Here is a 15885-nt window from a genome sequence, read left to right as displayed (position 1 = left end):
AGCACCCTGTACACCAGCCTGTCTGTTTGGGACTGCTGCCCTAAGATCCCAAAATACTGTCTCGCTTGTTAACTCTTGGGCCCAAGACTTCTGAGCCTCTGGAGCCTTGTTTTTAAAATGACTACTTTGTCCAGGGTGGATGACCTCTTTCGTAATTTTCTGATGGTCCTCCTGCTTTGAGGTCTCAGCTATTAGATGAACAACATGGTGCCCTAGGTATGTGAGGGGAAAAGAGGTAAGGTGAAGGGATGGAGAGGAGAGGAGGAAAAAGGGGAAAGGCATAGAGAACACAAGTGGGTGGGCTCTAGCCATCCCCACAATCGTGGGAGTAAAATACATGTGAAGAAGACCTGTGGTCAAACGGCTCCTTTTATCAGTCTTAGTTTTGTTAATTTATTGTGCAATTAATGTAGCAAACAAGATAGAGAAGAAAACTTGAACAGAGTTACTTTCAAAACAAAGCAGATTCACATTCGCTCTTGCTCACTCTATTATTTTGTTCTCTAACTCCTTTTCTTCTGATGACTCTTGCCTTTCCACTCTGCTCCCTCTCCACAAAGCATATGGGAAGAAATAGCATGAACCTAAATATGAACCCAAATGTGTGTCTAAATGGACACAACCCTCAGCATGTATTTAAAGTAAAGGCTTTGAGCTCTGAGGTGGAGCATTTGTGCTCACTGCACAAAATTAATAAAACCTACAGAAAAACACTATTTTTTGTAGGATGTGGGGGGAGCTTTCTTTCTCTTAGATTTGTGTAAAAAAGGATTTTGTTCTGAACAAAAGAAAAGAGAAAGGGCATCATTGGGAGAGTTATTTTTAATCCCTCGCCTTTTTCTAAGGGTTCTCAAATTGGTTGCTCTTTAAGGAAAGTTTGTTTAAAACCCAATAAATTACTTTATTTTGTACAGTGGATGTTACAAAATAAAAGCATTAAAAAGTGTGGGTGAACAAGTATGACTATGAAAATCACCAGAACATTTATATCACAAGAGTAGTCAGGTACAGAACAAGTCTCTCTCTAATGAAAAACGGTTTTCATTTCTTTTTCTGTTGTAATAAGAGAGCTATCTAAGAGCTCACATAACAAAATGACAAGATGTTTTTCATCCCAGGTTTTTCTGCAGAGCTGTCCCAAGCTTGGCTCTTCTTAAGTTGAGGTGTTTGCTGTGACTCTGTTATTGTTAGTGCCGATGAAGGGATGGAGGTATTAAAAGAGAGGATGCTTGGAGGCATTTAGGAAGAGGCTTGACCAGCTATATTAACTCCTTATTATGCCTAAAAATAGTCTGCTGTTTCCTGTTGATGCTTGTTCCCTGCCACTCTAGGGCTGTGTTTATCCTGCAATGGTCAGGGGGTCCTGGTTTCCAAAGACTGGCTAGATTAAAGCTGGCTTCTAACACCCCTTCCCTTCCCCCTTTGTCCTGATACATTTCCCAACAGGGCAAATATGGAGGGGTTCAGCTTGGTTTATTGAACAGATTAAAAAGACAAACATCACCATTTATCTTGTTTTAATCTAAGTGTTTAAACATTGTTGTGTGTGTTTCTTTTTTTCCTGAACTGAGAGAAAGAAGAATACTTGTGTATTAGGGAGAGAGAGGTCCTATGCTTGATAAAAGAGAAAAAAAAATAAAGAGAAGACTTCTATATATAATCCCCAAACTGGGGAAGGAGTAACGTGTTATCCAACACCCCCTCACCCCCACCTCAAAATCCATTCTAGGCCCAGAATATTGGCTTCCTCTGGTAAGAACACTTTGGGTGTTCACACAGCCTGGAATAGGGTCAGAGGGAGGCAAATGGTATTGAATTTGAGGACCTTGTTGACTTCTCTTTCATAAATCTTCTGGACTCCAGGTCTGAAAAGACCTAGACAGGAGCCTCTAGGTTGGACCATGCTTAGTTAATATTTTCCAGATTTGACAGTCTAGAGATAGTCTGTGAAGCCCCCAGTGGGTATTCCTGGCCCAGGTGGGCCGGGCCATTCATGTTGAGGGTTCCTGTTCTTGGGAACCAGAACTGGAAAGATGAGAGAGATGCTGTCCCCAGACTTCAATGAGCCTCTCTCTGGGTATGAAATAAGCAGGGCCCACTTTTTAGCTGGATTTTGGGGAGCCTGGGAGGGGATTGTCTTCACATGAGCATTAAAGTTTTAGCACTTAAGGAAATAATGCTATAATCTCCATGTTTTCTTGCATAGATACTTTTGGCTACTCCAGTAATACAATTACTAACCTGAACTAAGAAAGGTGAAGAGGCAGCTGTCATGCCAGCCCCCCCACCCAAGCTTTCCCAGGTGTGTGTGTTGAGGGAGGAGAACAGGGTGCCTAGATTTCTAGGATATCAAGCATCCTTTTCCTACACACATATATTAACAGAATTTTACACTGAATGGAGAAAATACTAGCAGGAATTTTTTTTTTTTTTTCCACCAATGTCTCCTGTTGAGAAGGGGTTTCTTTAGCATGGCTATGTAAATCAATACCGAGTTATTTCTTTGAATTCAAAGGCTATTTATCCAGGTCTAATTTCTTTAGAATTAATGTGATAGCTGAGCCCAACTTAGCAACCAAACCCAGCCAGGCCCTGCTGAGCTTGAGTGTGCTTCTACAGCCAGAGGAGGCTGCAAACCTTCTCAGGGCACACAACGCATTCCCTGCCCTATGAGTGTGCTGCAAATACTCAGCCATAGCTAGAACAGCCGGGAACTTTCCCACCCAAAGAGCCCACTCCTCCACAGTGGCCTTGGGCACACTGACACAGTCCTGTTGGCAATCCATGAAGATTTCTCTCTAACATTGATAGCTGGAATACATGCCCCAACACTTCAACACCTTACAAAACAAAAACCAATTTAGGCCTCAAATCCTGCTTCTTAAAGCTTCTTCCTGGATGTGACCTTCACCTACTACAAGCCCTACAAGAGCCTTGGGCCCTGAGTCCTCCAGATTGCTCTCTTTTACAATGATAAAGATGTAGAGGCCTGGCCTACCCCAGGGTTGGCCCGGGTTCCCCAGCAGGCCAGACAAGGCAATAGGAGGCAGAGTGTGGGTTGCAGCGGAGGCGGGTGCAGGGGCCTGGAGCCCCTGGGGTGTGCCCTTTTGCTGGGAGGCCCTGAAGAACCTGAGATTATTGCTTCTCACAGAAGGGTTGGAGGTTAGGGCTGGACTAGAACAAACCAGGGGAGACTCCAACCACCTTGCCTTGGCTCATTACTGCTGCCATTCATGACCTGGGCGAAGGACTCTGAAGACGAGGCACCTGGATCAACTGGAAAGAAATGATCCTGGGGAGCACCCCCTGATGCAGACAACCACCGCATGCCGAACTCGTTGCACCCAGGCTGGTGGCAGAGGCCACACGTGGCAGACACTCACAGCGTGATAACTTGGCACATTATGTGGGGCCAGACTAGCTCTTCCGCTAGCCAGCTATTCCCGGGACTAGCCAGGAAGCCAGATGATGAAGCCTGCACTTTGGATTCTATCCAGCAAGCGCACAGAGACCGCTCTCAAGCCAGGAGGGACCCCTTGCTCACCTCACTCCCCAGCCTCCAACTGTTTGAGCCTAATCTAGGTCGCTCAGCAGTTCTCAGCAGGACCTTTACCTTACGCTACATGCAATTGCTACCTCGGTGCAGCTGCACCCTTGCTCCTCTAGAATGCATAGTGGAATTTTATCCTCCATCTAATGGGGTGCGGGGAGGGAGCTGACAGCTCTGCAGCTACAGCCCCCAGACAATTCCAGTCCTCAAGGCTTCCTCCAGCATTAAGCAAACAAGAAAAAAAATGCAAAGACTGCTGCCCTGGTTCTGGTGCTGGGTGCAGGAACCTTCCCCAACCCCTGACGACCGACCCCCACACGGAAAGCCCACGAGGACAGCAGTGCACCTGCGAGCATAAAGACAGAAACACAGACATGTACAGGGGGAACCACTTTCACCGTGTTAACAGCGAGCTGCAGGGTATAAAGCAATAAAACTGCCACGTCTACCTGCTGCCTTTGAGGACTTTACAAACAAGCTCAGCGCGCAGCCGGGTGTATCGAGAGCGCTCCAGAGGAGGGGAGACCTTCTCTTTCTCTCACAGACACATATATACACACTCTGCCCACATCTCCCCCTTACCCAGCCACCTTTCATTTTCCTTGAAGCTTTTTGTTGTTGTTGTTTTAATTCACTGCTGACTTGTAAACGCGTGGATCGGGTTACTGGTTCGCGTGTTAAAGTGTACCTCTTGTTAAAAGGAGAGAAACAAGGCACGCCACTTAAAAATGAATTCAGAGTTACTGAACCGGCTCCCGAGGCTCAAGAAGTTAAGCGCGGCGGGCTGGGAAAGGGAGGGGGGAGAGAAGAGTAAAGGCTGCTGCCCTGGGAACCCGGGAGAAAACCTGGGAGCAGCGAGCCTCAAGACATCTGATAAAACTGAAGAAGGAAAGAAGGAAGGAAAGGAAGGAAAAGAAGGAAAGAAGGAAGGAAGGAAGGAAAGAAAGAAAGAGAACGAAAGGAAGGAAGGAAAGAAGGAATGAAGGAGAAAGAAAGAAAGAGAGAGAGAGAGAGAGAGAGAGAGAGAGAGAGAGAGAGAGAGAGAGAGAGAGAGAGAGAAAGAAAGAAAGAAAGAAAGAAAGAAAGAAAGAAAGAAAGAAAGAAAGAAAGAAAGAAAGAAAAGAAAGAAAGAAAGAAAGAAAAGAAAGAAAGAAAGGAAGAAAGAGCAAACTAGCTCGGTGAAGCCGGGGGACCCCAGGTTGCGGAGCTGAGTAAATAAATGAGCATAAACCGCTGCCCCGGAGCTTCGCGCAATATGTAAATCTTCAGCCACCTTTTCTGGAGTTACAGGGACCATTAAATTGTCCATTTCTCAGTTTCCTTGGGTCGCATAACTTAAGGAGTCCAAGTGAATAGAGTGCAGAGAAGCCCGCAGTTTTTCCAAAGACCCAGATTCATACCCGCAACCTGTAGACATGTTGTTGCGGGATGGCTAGATCATACATTTCTGCATGTGGCCAGAAGCTCGCTGCTTTGGTTTATTCGCGGGTCAACAGCTGGCGCCGAGCCCGTGGAGGTCTGCACGTCTCGCCCACCCAGATCCTCTGGCAGTTCAGACTCCCGGCGCCTCCCCGCAGTCCCAGGATCCGGCTCCGGGCGCGGCCCTACCTGCCCTCCTCTGCTCCTGGTCTCCGGTCCGGTCCGGTTGTCCTACCTGGTTTTCAGGCCTGAGCTGCGTGCCGAGGCTCCGCTGTCTCTGCTCAGCTGCCTGGACCTGAACGGGTCTGGAAACTAGAGGGGGAAAGGGTAGATCCGCAGCCCTGGGCTGCTCCTAACTTAATGTCTTTCCCCAGTCCATCTTTGAAAGAGAAGTGGTTCTACCACCTGGATGTGCGGATATAAATCCCCTTGCAAATAATAAATGGATTAATAATAACAAGGTATGAAGTTCTTTTTATAGAAAAAAAGGAGAGAATTGAAACTAAATGCGGCAGTTAGACAACCATTTTGATAAGAGGATAATTGAGGCGACACTGGTGTATAATTAGAGGATAATTTATGCTATATCCACTTTTATTCCACCTCCCAAAATAAACCCAGTCCATAATCATTACAGGCAAATTGTTCTGAATTTTATAGCAGCAATTTGAACAAAGTACTGCAGTTAATCATGGGAGATTTTTGTGTATTCCTGATTAGAGGTCTAATTGCCTCCTTCCAGAAAGTAAAAATAACTGTAAAACGACTCTATTTTTATCATTAACAATGTTGACAATAAAATAAAATCAATTGGAATTGTAATCGAGAGACAAATTTAGGACGAAGGCACTTTTACTTGGGTAGTTTATATTGTAATCAAGATTTGCCAAACCACTAACCGCATGTATCATTTGCATATATTTGAAAGCATTACAGTAGCCTCTGTTTTCAATAGGAAAAAATGCATTACTGTCAGTCCTCCAACAATTCACTTTCAGAACAGGCTGCTGCGTTCTGGGGGGGTTCTCCCCCTTTTTATTCAATATAAGGACTGCAACGGCAGAAACCTCGTCAGAACAGGGTCTGATTTTCTTTTTTCTTTACAACACCCACCATGGGGTGGAGCCCAGGTGTGGGGGTTCTTCTTCCCTCTGTGGCTTCAATAAAGTACGTCTAGAAAAATCCACGGCGACAGCACGCTCCCGTGGGACTGTAGTGGAGGGGGGTGGGAGGTCAAAGGCGGGGGTTGGGGGGCCTAGCTGTAAATGCAGAGGTCACTACTTCTGAGCACAGGCAGCCTACTTAAGGTTCAAGGGTACTGAGAGAGAGCAGTCTCCAGCCAGTCTGCTCCAGGGCTGCGGTTCTAGGAACTTAGGCTCCGGGTTTGGGGGCGCGAGCTGCGGCAGGAGTCTGGTTGCGTGAAGGCACCTCCCTCCCGGGCGGCCCTGTGCGCAGAGCCGCGCGGCCCCGACTGCAGCTCCGGGCTGGGATTGGAGTTGCCGGAGGTAGGCGAAGAAGTCTGCGAGGCTCGCAAACACCAGTAGAAGCCGTGCGCCTGTGACGTCAGGGGGCGACTGACCAATCGGGAGGCGCTGCCCTTTGGAGACAAACCATTCGACTCGTGGCGTCTGCATCAAGTCTGAAAGCAGACGCGCAACTTTCGCAGAATCCACCTTAAAATCTCTGCCTTAAACTGCACCAGCCCCCAAAAAATTCAAGGGGGGAAACGAAGGGGGGGAGAGCAGATCCCCCCTCCCCCTCTCATCTCCCATCCCTCCCCCTTCCTCCTCCCTTTGAGTTAACAAGGCCCCGCTCACTATATCTCTTTATATTAAAAATATATATATTAGAGAAGAGCGAGGGAGAGGGAGAACCACCTCCGCCCCCTCTTTTAAAAATTTTTTTAATTTTTTTGCAAGGATCCCAAGAGCTAAGGTGGCTGCAGAGGGGAGAGCGGCACGAGCCAAGTGGGGGGAGGGTGGAGGAAACCCGGGAGAAGGCTTTCTCCAGCCCCCAAAGTTTTGATGATGACCATGACTACGATGGCTGACGGCTTGGAAGGCCAGGACTCGTCCAAATCCGCCTTCATGGAGTTCGGGCAGCAGCAGCAGCAGCAGCAGCAGCCGCCGCCGCCGCCGCAGCAGCAGCAGCCGCCGCCGCCGCCGCCGCCGCCGCCCTCGCAGCAGAGCTCCCCGGCCATGGCAGGCGCGCACTACCCGCTGCACTGCCTGCACTCGGCGGCGGCCGGGTCGCACCACCACCACCACCAGCACCACCACCACGGCTCGCCCTACGCGGCGGGCGGCGGCAACTCCTACAACCACCGCTCGCTGGCCGCCTACCCCTACATGAGCCACTCGCAGCACAGCCCTTACCTCCAGTCCTACCACAACAGCAGCGCGGCCGCCCAGACGCGCGGGGACGACACAGGTGAGAGGCCGCCGGGGCAGCTCGCTTCTCCCGCCTCCCGGCTGCCCCCCACCCCGCCCGCCCCGCTCACTTCCTCAGCGCCCGGGCCTCTACCGGCCCCCTCCCCCTGGCGGCCCGGCGCGCCCCCGGCCAGGCCTCGTGCGCGCCTGCTTGCCTGGCGCCTGCCTGCCGGCCTCGCCCAGCCGGGCCTCTTCGCGCCGCCGCGGACCCTCGGCTTCGCAGCGGCGCGACCCGCCTTGCTCCCCAGTCTCCCGCGCCCTTCTGGGGCCGCGCCTCCTGTTCGGCGCAGGCTTCGCTCAGCGAGTTGGCCCTCACTGCGGTCTCCAGCCCGCTGGGTCTGCGCGCCCTTAGCCTCCATCCTCCCCTCCGGGCTGTAACCCGTGTTTGGCAGGACATTTCCGGGCCGAAACTGGGGAGCGTGTTTTGTTCCCCAATCCAATGTGGGCAGCCGGTGGCCTACTTTGCATGGGTCGCCGGGTGCGTTTCGGTGACCCGGAGGAAAGGTGGCATGGCCTCTGGCTCTAGTTAAGCTGGTCACAGTTGGGCTCTTTCCCGCGGGCTTCGAGGTGTCCTGCCACCCTCACCCCTGACCGGCCCCCTCCCCCTGGGTTTTCGATAGACTGTCGGCTGCTCCTTTGTTCGTGCAGGCGACGCACAGGGCCTAGGGAGGATGGTTTTCAGCACCGGAGCGGGCAAAACTGCCGTGCGAGGCTCAGTCTGCTAGGGAGCTGGTCCGAGCGTCTGATTACGTTTTGTATGGGGTTTTGGTTCCTTTCAGCAGAATCATTTCGAACACGCCGAAGGTCTTGATATACCGGGCTTGGAGCTAGTGACATCAAGTCAACTGGCCGCATAAACGCCAGGGCGGTTCAAGCACAGCTTAAAGCACTGTAAAGCCAGAACTGGGGGTCGGACTCCGCGGAGAGAGCTGCCGCCCCACGGCGCCGCGCACCCCAGAGAGTGGCCGGCGCCGCCTCTTCTGCGGCAGAGCGAGGCTGTTTGCCCAAGGGCCGAGGGCGCTTCCTGGGTCCAGCCACCGAGCTTTGTTAGTGACAGAGTCAGGAGCCGAGATAAGCTTTTGCAGCCTCTGGGAACACACGGGCACCGTGGACTCTGAGAGGTCAGGGTGGCGTAGGGACGCCTCAAGGAAAGCCTTATTGGTCTTTGGGGGAGACCTTGCGCAAGCCAGGCCATGCTCAGGGATACTGACTTCAGAAATAGCCTCACGGGTGACTGCTCCTCTGTATCCTTTGCTTTTAGATCAACAAAAAACTACAGTGATTGAAAACGGGGAAATCAGGTTCAATGGAAAAGGGAAAAAGATTCGGAAGCCTCGGACCATTTACTCCAGCCTGCAGCTTCAGGCTTTAAACCATCGCTTTCAGCAGACTCAGTACCTGGCCCTTCCTGAGAGAGCTGAATTGGCAGCTTCCTTAGGACTGACACAAACACAGGTAATTCCCGAGAAGCCCGAATATCCCTGAAATGCTGACCCTGCTTGCAGATCGGGCAGGGAACACATCAGGAGGAATTCTTGGCCTAGTCAACCAAGGATGGAAGGAGATTAATGAGAAATGCCTTTGCTCCAGTTACGCACTTTGCTGGGACAACACAGTTTGGAATAAATTACCTGGTATTGAATACTGGATTTGGATTTGCATATCTTCCCAACACTCGGCGACCCCACCCCAGTCTAGTGTCCTTTGGTGACAAAGCTCATCATTTATTTGCGTCCTGTTTCAAAACAGAACAACTGGGACTTAAGTATTTTAGCTTGTTGACATAGAAAGAAAGAATTATGAAGTAAAATGAAAAGGGAGGATAGTCATAGTCTCCAACAGGATTTAGGAGAGGGACCAAGGTGCTGACTATTCACCCTGGGATGGGTGAAGTGAGTTTATCTGAAGATTGCCCTAAGCTCAATGGTTAAATCATGCAGGGCGACTGGCTGGTGCAAGCTGAGGTACCTCCCTACAGCTCAGCACTTGGGAGCAATGGCAGAGGTGGAGATCAAAGAGAAATGCTCCCCAAATTACAGCAGGTGAAGCCTCAGTTAAGTACAGTTGGTGAAGTTCTTCTGTCCTACTAATTTGAAAGACATTTGGGGCCTATTCAGACTTCACAGGAAGGGGGCTTAGACAGGTATATTAGGACTCTGGTCATAAAGCCAGGCTGCAATCACCTGTGGTTTCTGTCCTTGTTGATTAACTTAGCTGCATGGGGTGGTAGGCCTCAGGTGAGGTGGGTGATCTTCAGCAAGGGGACTTCAGGCTTTATGAGACTCTTGCTGGGGAATGATTGTGTGGTGCCTTAGAACAGATGCTCCTAAGCTCTTCTTTTCAATTCAGCCTACTTTCTCTTGCCATGTTGCCACTGGAAATATTTGGGGCTTGAAACGAAGGGATTCCTGCTACTCAGTAACTTGTATTCCTCTTGGAAAAGCAAATTCCTATGGCTAAGGAATTTTAAAGGTAAAGGAAGCTGCACCATAGAATTTCCTTCTTCAAATAAAGAGACCCGGTATGTTAGCTTAGATATTCTTCCAGATTCCTGATTCCCATTTAATTTTCAGGGGCCCTTTGACTTTAAGTGACTGCACTAACAATCATGTGATAATTGCTGACCACAGTTTGACTAAGGGACATGCAAAGTACAGAATGAGGGAGGTACAATTCCTAAACTCTACGAGATTATAGGAATATATTTATGTAGAGTGAAAGATGCCCCATGCACAGTCTGTGGCATGTGCAATACTATGTGCATAAGGATATTCAAGGCATTTGGTTATAAATGTACAAATTTTAATCTGTTCATAGGCATATGCTCACTGTACGTGCATAGAGATGCCAAGTTGAGGGGTTGGTAAATATTTTTTTTAAAACAGACTATCAGAAAAAAGTGCATTCAGCTGACTTTGATCCAAAAAGACTTTTTTAGACTTTGAACCCTCATTCACCTTCATTTTTATTTTAGTCTTACTTATGCTGTTGTTTTAAACCTAGGTTTGCATCCAGCTGAAGAGTTTAGGTATCCAGATAAGATACCTAGTAAATGGGTGGGTAGGGTGGGGGGAGAGGAGGCCAGAAAGAGGTGAAGGAAGGCGGGGACTTGAGGGTTTGGGTTGTATTATTATTACTACTATCACCACCACCATCATCGTTATTATTATTTTAAAGAATTGCTTCCAAAGCCTCAAGTTGAAGCACTTCTGGATGTTTTCGAGCCTAATAATCACTGCTGCCTTTCGTTCCAGGTGAAGATATGGTTTCAGAACAAACGCTCTAAGTTTAAGAAACTGCTGAAGCAAGGCAGTAACCCGCATGAGAGCGACCCTCTCCCAGGCTCAGCGGCCCTGTCGCCGCGCTCGCCAGCGCTGCCTCCAGTGTGGGACGTTTCCGCCTCAGCCAAGGGCGTCAGTATGCCCCCCAACAGCTACATGCCCGGCTATTCGCATTGGTACTCCTCGCCACACCAGGACACGATGCAGAGACCACAGATGATGTGAGTTGTCCGAGGGAAATCGATACCGTAGGGAAACGTCTGAACAAGGCAAGGAGGATCCGGACCTGCTTGCAGCCGCCGAACCGAGCCGAAGGAGCAGGCTCGGGAGAACTCATATCTGGCGAGATCATCCGAACACACTCTCTCTCTCACTCCCCTCGCCCTTTCTTTCCCTCACTCCTTCCTTTTTCCCTTTGTCCCCACCTTTCTTTTCCTTTTTCCCTTTTTTTCCTGTCTGCCTTTTCCCTGGAGCAGCCTCAGTAATTGATCTTGCATCTTAGGGAGAGAGCGAGAGGGAGGGAGGGAGGGAGAAGGAGAAGCTGGTTACTATGCCAGCGCTCCTAAAACCCCTCACTGTAAGTATATTTTCTCTTACCCCTTGGGAATCCAGGCTCTGAGCCTCTTCTCCTCTTTGGGAGTATCCATTAAAACAACCTTTTTTTACAGACATTTCCCCCCACCAGAAGAATCTGCGCAAACATGGCAGCGTTTTTACTTGTTTAATGAACTTAAGGCATTACATGATGAAACAGAAGCATTTCAGACTCCTACGTTTTTATTTACCAATCCAAGACTGACAAAAACAAAAAAGACAAAAAGACAAAAAAAAAAAAAAAAAAGGAAAAGAAAAACCCTCACATAACAACCATTCTCTAAAGAAAAAGTAAAAATCAGCTGTAATATTAGAACGTTGCCACAAAGGGAAAGCTGCATGTTTTATCAAAATTCAGTGAGCAAGAATGATGATTTCAAAACAAAACAAAACCACTCTTTCCCCACCCCACCCCCAAACCCTGAACTGGAATCAGGAAAGACAGAGGAAACAACCAAAATCATGGTTCTATTGCTTTGATACCTTTACTAGGTGAATTGGTGGCATTCACTAAGCTAATAGGGACATTTATATCAAGAAACATTTCTGTATATATTGTTGAATTTTAGTTGTACATATACTTTGTATGTTTTTGTCTTCTTTCATATATGGAGTAAAAGCCACAAAATGTTGGGAGTGTCTTGTATATTTCTCTCTGTGTGTCTCTATCTCATCACCTGCTCCCTCCCTCCCTCCCTCTCAGTATATTTTCTATCATCCTTCAAAGAATTTCCATTTCCTAATATGGGAAGCCATATATATATATATATACACATATATATGTACACACACACACACACACACACATCAAGTGCCTGCAAAGATGTCAGTTTGCAGCATTAGCCTTTGTCTTAAGTACTTTAACATTAACCATGGATGTTTTCTCAGCTTTTAAAAAATAGTTTATTATAATTTCTTCTATTTAAAATATAGAATGATCTATTCCTATTCTGTGACAACCTCCAGACATCCAGTAGTTTCTAGTGCTGAAACTAAGTATCCTCTTCTCCCTTTTCTCAGCTGAAATGATAAAGCTGTATTGGTCTTTCTTTAGAAGCAGTTTTTAACAACAAAAAGAAAAAAGAGGAAAGAATAAGAGAAAAGAACAGAAAGTAAATGCACAATTATGACTACTTAATGTTTACAATTCTTTGCAAGCTAGCTAGATAGGAAAAAGCACACTCCTGGATGAAATACATCCTCCGATCTTGTGGAAAGCTTAGAAATAATGGAAATGAAAAGTCCTTTCGTCATATAGGCAGGAAGCCCCATACTGTGAGAATTAATGGCTACAGACCTGGGCATCCTTCAAATTATGAACCTTGAAACCACTGAGCCATTTATCAGAAGTCAATAGAGATACTCAGAGTGCTCCATATAATGACAGCGACATACAGTCGTGCAAAGGACAGTCACTATAATTAGACACAAAGCAAAGACTACTTACCAATATACCCGTTCCTTTTTTTGTTGAGGAACTTCCATGCTCAGTCAGTCTTCAGAATGGTTTAAAACCGATCAGTCTTGTCATTTTCTAGCATTCGCATTGTTACATTAGGAAAAATGTTTTCTTTTCTTTTTTCCCCCTTCCTACTGTGAAACTTTGGGTTCGTAGCTCCCCAGGATCAATTCTGAACAAAGCCTCCAGCTGCAGTGCCATCCAATTTGAAGCAGACATTGGGGACAATTTAAGGTTTTTATCCACAAGAAGGTTTTTTTCCATTCTCTTAAATGCAGCCATAATTAGAGTAATTTTTCATGTAGCCCGCTGATTACAGCGTTTTTACCGTCAAAGATAATTACCTGTAATTTTCTTCCACTTTTAATACTAAAAAGCCATCTTTATTTAGATTCAGGAACAGGAAAGGCGAAACAAAAGAGGGAAATTATTCTGTTATTCATACACAAATTGCAGAGACGTAGGACCTAAAATTGAAAATTAACCAAAATTATAATGCTGAAAAGAATGGAAGAGGCTGCAGAAGTACAGCTGGTAGTGGGGCTTTGCTGAATTATTTAAATTACGTTAGGGAGAAAGCTACCATGCATTGAAACCAACACTAATTTTTCTTTAACAGAAAAAAAAATTCACCAGACACATGCCAAACCACAATGCGTACATGAAATTCTGAAATCCACAAAGGCATTTTAACACACTGGAGGTGTTGTCATGATGCGCCTTGTATCAATCTCTTAATATGAGTTTAATTAAACAAATTCTGCCAAGAGGTTCTCTCCATATCCCCTTGGAAGCTGGGTTTCCTGGGTTCTCTGAACCTCAAGGGTTAATATTTTCGCTCTTTAGAAAGTGTTGACCCGGTAAACTGATTCCCAAGAGAGGGATTGGTAGGAGGGGCGTGGGCAAAAGGCATCACCCTGTCGCGCTGCCTACTACGCCTCCCCACGTTCGCACTTCCCCAGAGTTCGAGTCCTAGAGTCTCGTTCTGACCATATTTCTCATGTTAAAAAAAAAAAAAAAAAAAAAAGAGAACAATAGCTGCAGGTGGTGAGGGTGAAGAGGAAATTTTCTCCCCGGCGCCAATAAGCATCTCATTATCTTTTGACACAATTTAGTCCAAAGGTTCCCGCCACTGCCAGATAAAGGCCTTTCTGCACTTGGGTGAGAGAGCCAAAGATTTCTCAGGCTCCTGTACTTAACATTTCTAGCTTTCCAGCGTCTACGGCGTCAGGAAACAGCGTCATCTATAGATAGAACAGCACTGCTTCCTGCGAGAATCTTCCTCCGTGCACTCCTAAATCAGACTGGTTCCTGGGCCCAGCAGCTCAGTTCTATCTTCTGGCCAATCTTGCCCCTCCAACCCCAAGATCGAAGCATTCAGGCCCCGCGGGCAATAGCTCTAGAAAGGCATCTCGCCTCTTCCAACACCATCCCCCGCATCCCCCCAGGGTTGAAGCAAAGACCCTGCAAAGCAACCCTGAAGGGTTTTAGGTACCTGTTATTCCTGAAACTTTCTCCTAAATGGAGGATATCTTAAGGGCTATGCAATCTAGAGATTAGACTACACCTGCCGTTGCAAATATCCGCATACCTGTGTTAGTAAAGGAGCACTACCTCCAGCTCCATTTGCTCTCTCAATGCCCCCAAACTTAAAATCATCACCACACAAAAAGATCTCGGTGGATTCGCCTAGGACTAGCTTTGAGTAACAATTTGCAAAGAGATCATAGCTTGGAATCTCCCTCCACACCTTACAGAAACTTAGTCCGTTCCGCAGTCTCCAGTCACAAGCTGCACCAAATATATCAACAGCACAGAAAGCAAAACAGACAGATCCGAGTTCTTAAGGATTCCGTTCTCACTTGAATCTTTTACTCACCAGAACGACACCTCTTATACTGTTAAAAGGGTGGGGTGGGGGGGTCAGAATTGAAAAATCTGTAAAGCAAAGTTGCAGTCTATAATGAATTAGAAGAGTAACACATAGCTTGAAAAGTGTGAGAAGAGAAATATGAACTATGCCTTGAAGTATGAAAGAAATAAAAACTTACCCCCAGTGAATATCTCTTAAGCAATGATCAGGGTCTAGAAATCTATACTGAACAGAAGCAGAGGAGAGTATTTTTCTGAGTCTCAGGGCAGAAGCTCTTTCTCTATATTCTTGGTTGAGTGAGCACATCCAGGTGTGAAATTGTTTGCACACCCCGGCACCTCTTATATTGCCAGCAAAATTAGCTGTTATTACTGTCACTGTTTAGTGATGGTTAGCGTGATACAAAAAAAAAAAAAAAAAAAAAAAAAAACTGCTGTAATCAAGACCTGGCGCATCTTTGCAAATTACAGATAATTGTAAACGTCCAGATTATGATAATAGCATCCTAATCCAGCCTGCAATATAATTATTACAGAGTGTTACATCTGAAACTGTCCAGTAGGGCTAATTCAGCCATTATTTAGACCCTATTTTTGCACTGCAAATGGGTTGCTGAGTTGAAAATGTACGATTGTAATTTCACAGGGCACTCAATGAGTAATGGTATAGGAAGAGGAAAATACAAAATTGAAATGTGAACAGTAGCGATCAAATCAAACCCTGAAGGACAAAAGACTGTTTGATTCATATGGAAAAAGAAGAGCAGGAATTAAGAAAATAGCAAATCAGTGGTCTGAAGTATTTCATGTCCAAATCTTCAATACGTTTGCAAGGGATGCTGCATCTGCTGTTGCCTGAAGTCTGAAACAATTTTTCTTTTTCTTTTTTAAAATCCTTGTCTTTCCCCTCTCTCCCCTAAAGCATTTCCTTATTTTAAAGAAAAGTGCCTCTTCCCCAAGTGAAGAACACTTGTCAGTTTCACCGCTGTTTCCATGAAGCCAGCCTCAGAGTGTCTGTCACTTGTTTATGAACATTTTCTTAAATAAATTTGCAGTCTCTCTTGTCATTAGCACAAAATGCCCTGAGTGCATGTAAGTGTTCCTGAGCTCCATCTCCATTCTCTTTCACAGGGAACAAGTCACTGAGAGTCCTAAAGGATATTAGCAGAAAATATATTAATTGCTGCTAATTAAATAAAGCCTGGCTGGGAAGCTGTCTCCTCTACTCTGCTTGGCTGGCTACTGGCTTTAATCCTATTATTAACTTTTATTAATTAACAC

General features: G+C 46.6%; 1 protein-coding gene across 1 annotated transcript; it reads left to right on the top strand.

Annotated features, from left to right (window-relative positions):
• The first annotated feature begins 6899 nt into the window (after positions 1-6899).
• Positions 6900-11161, top strand: DLX6 (distal-less homeobox 6). Its single transcript, XM_090287832.1, has 3 exons — positions 6900-7399; positions 8660-8853; positions 10653-11161. Exons 1-3 carry the CDS (start codon positions 6994-6996, stop codon positions 10902-10904), a joined length of 852 nt encoding a protein of 283 aa, XP_090143958.1. The 5' UTR covers positions 6900-6993; the 3' UTR covers positions 10905-11161.
• Positions 11162-15885: the final 4724 nt, after the last annotated feature.

The sequence above is a fragment of the Furipterus horrens genome, unplaced genomic scaffold, assembly GCF_987537825.1.
Source record: "Furipterus horrens unplaced genomic scaffold, mFurHor1.1.pri manual_scaffold_9, whole genome shotgun sequence".
Taxonomy (NCBI): domain Eukaryota; kingdom Metazoa; phylum Chordata; class Mammalia; order Chiroptera; family Furipteridae; genus Furipterus; species Furipterus horrens.
This window is presented reverse-complemented; position numbering and strand designations above follow the sequence as displayed.

Excerpts from the sequence above, each read along its gene's own strand:
- DLX6 (XM_090287832.1), top strand. The coding sequence starts at position 6,994 with ATGATGACCATGACTACGATGGCTGACGGCTTGGAAGGCCAGGACTCG. Across the intron at positions 7,400-8,659 it reads GACGCGCGGGGACGACACAG|ATCAACAAAAAACTACAGTG; the intron begins GTGAGAGGCCGC and ends CTTTGCTTTTAG. Across the intron at positions 8,854-10,652 it reads TAGGACTGACACAAACACAG|GTGAAGATATGGTTTCAGAA; the intron begins GTAATTCCCGAG and ends CTTTCGTTCCAG.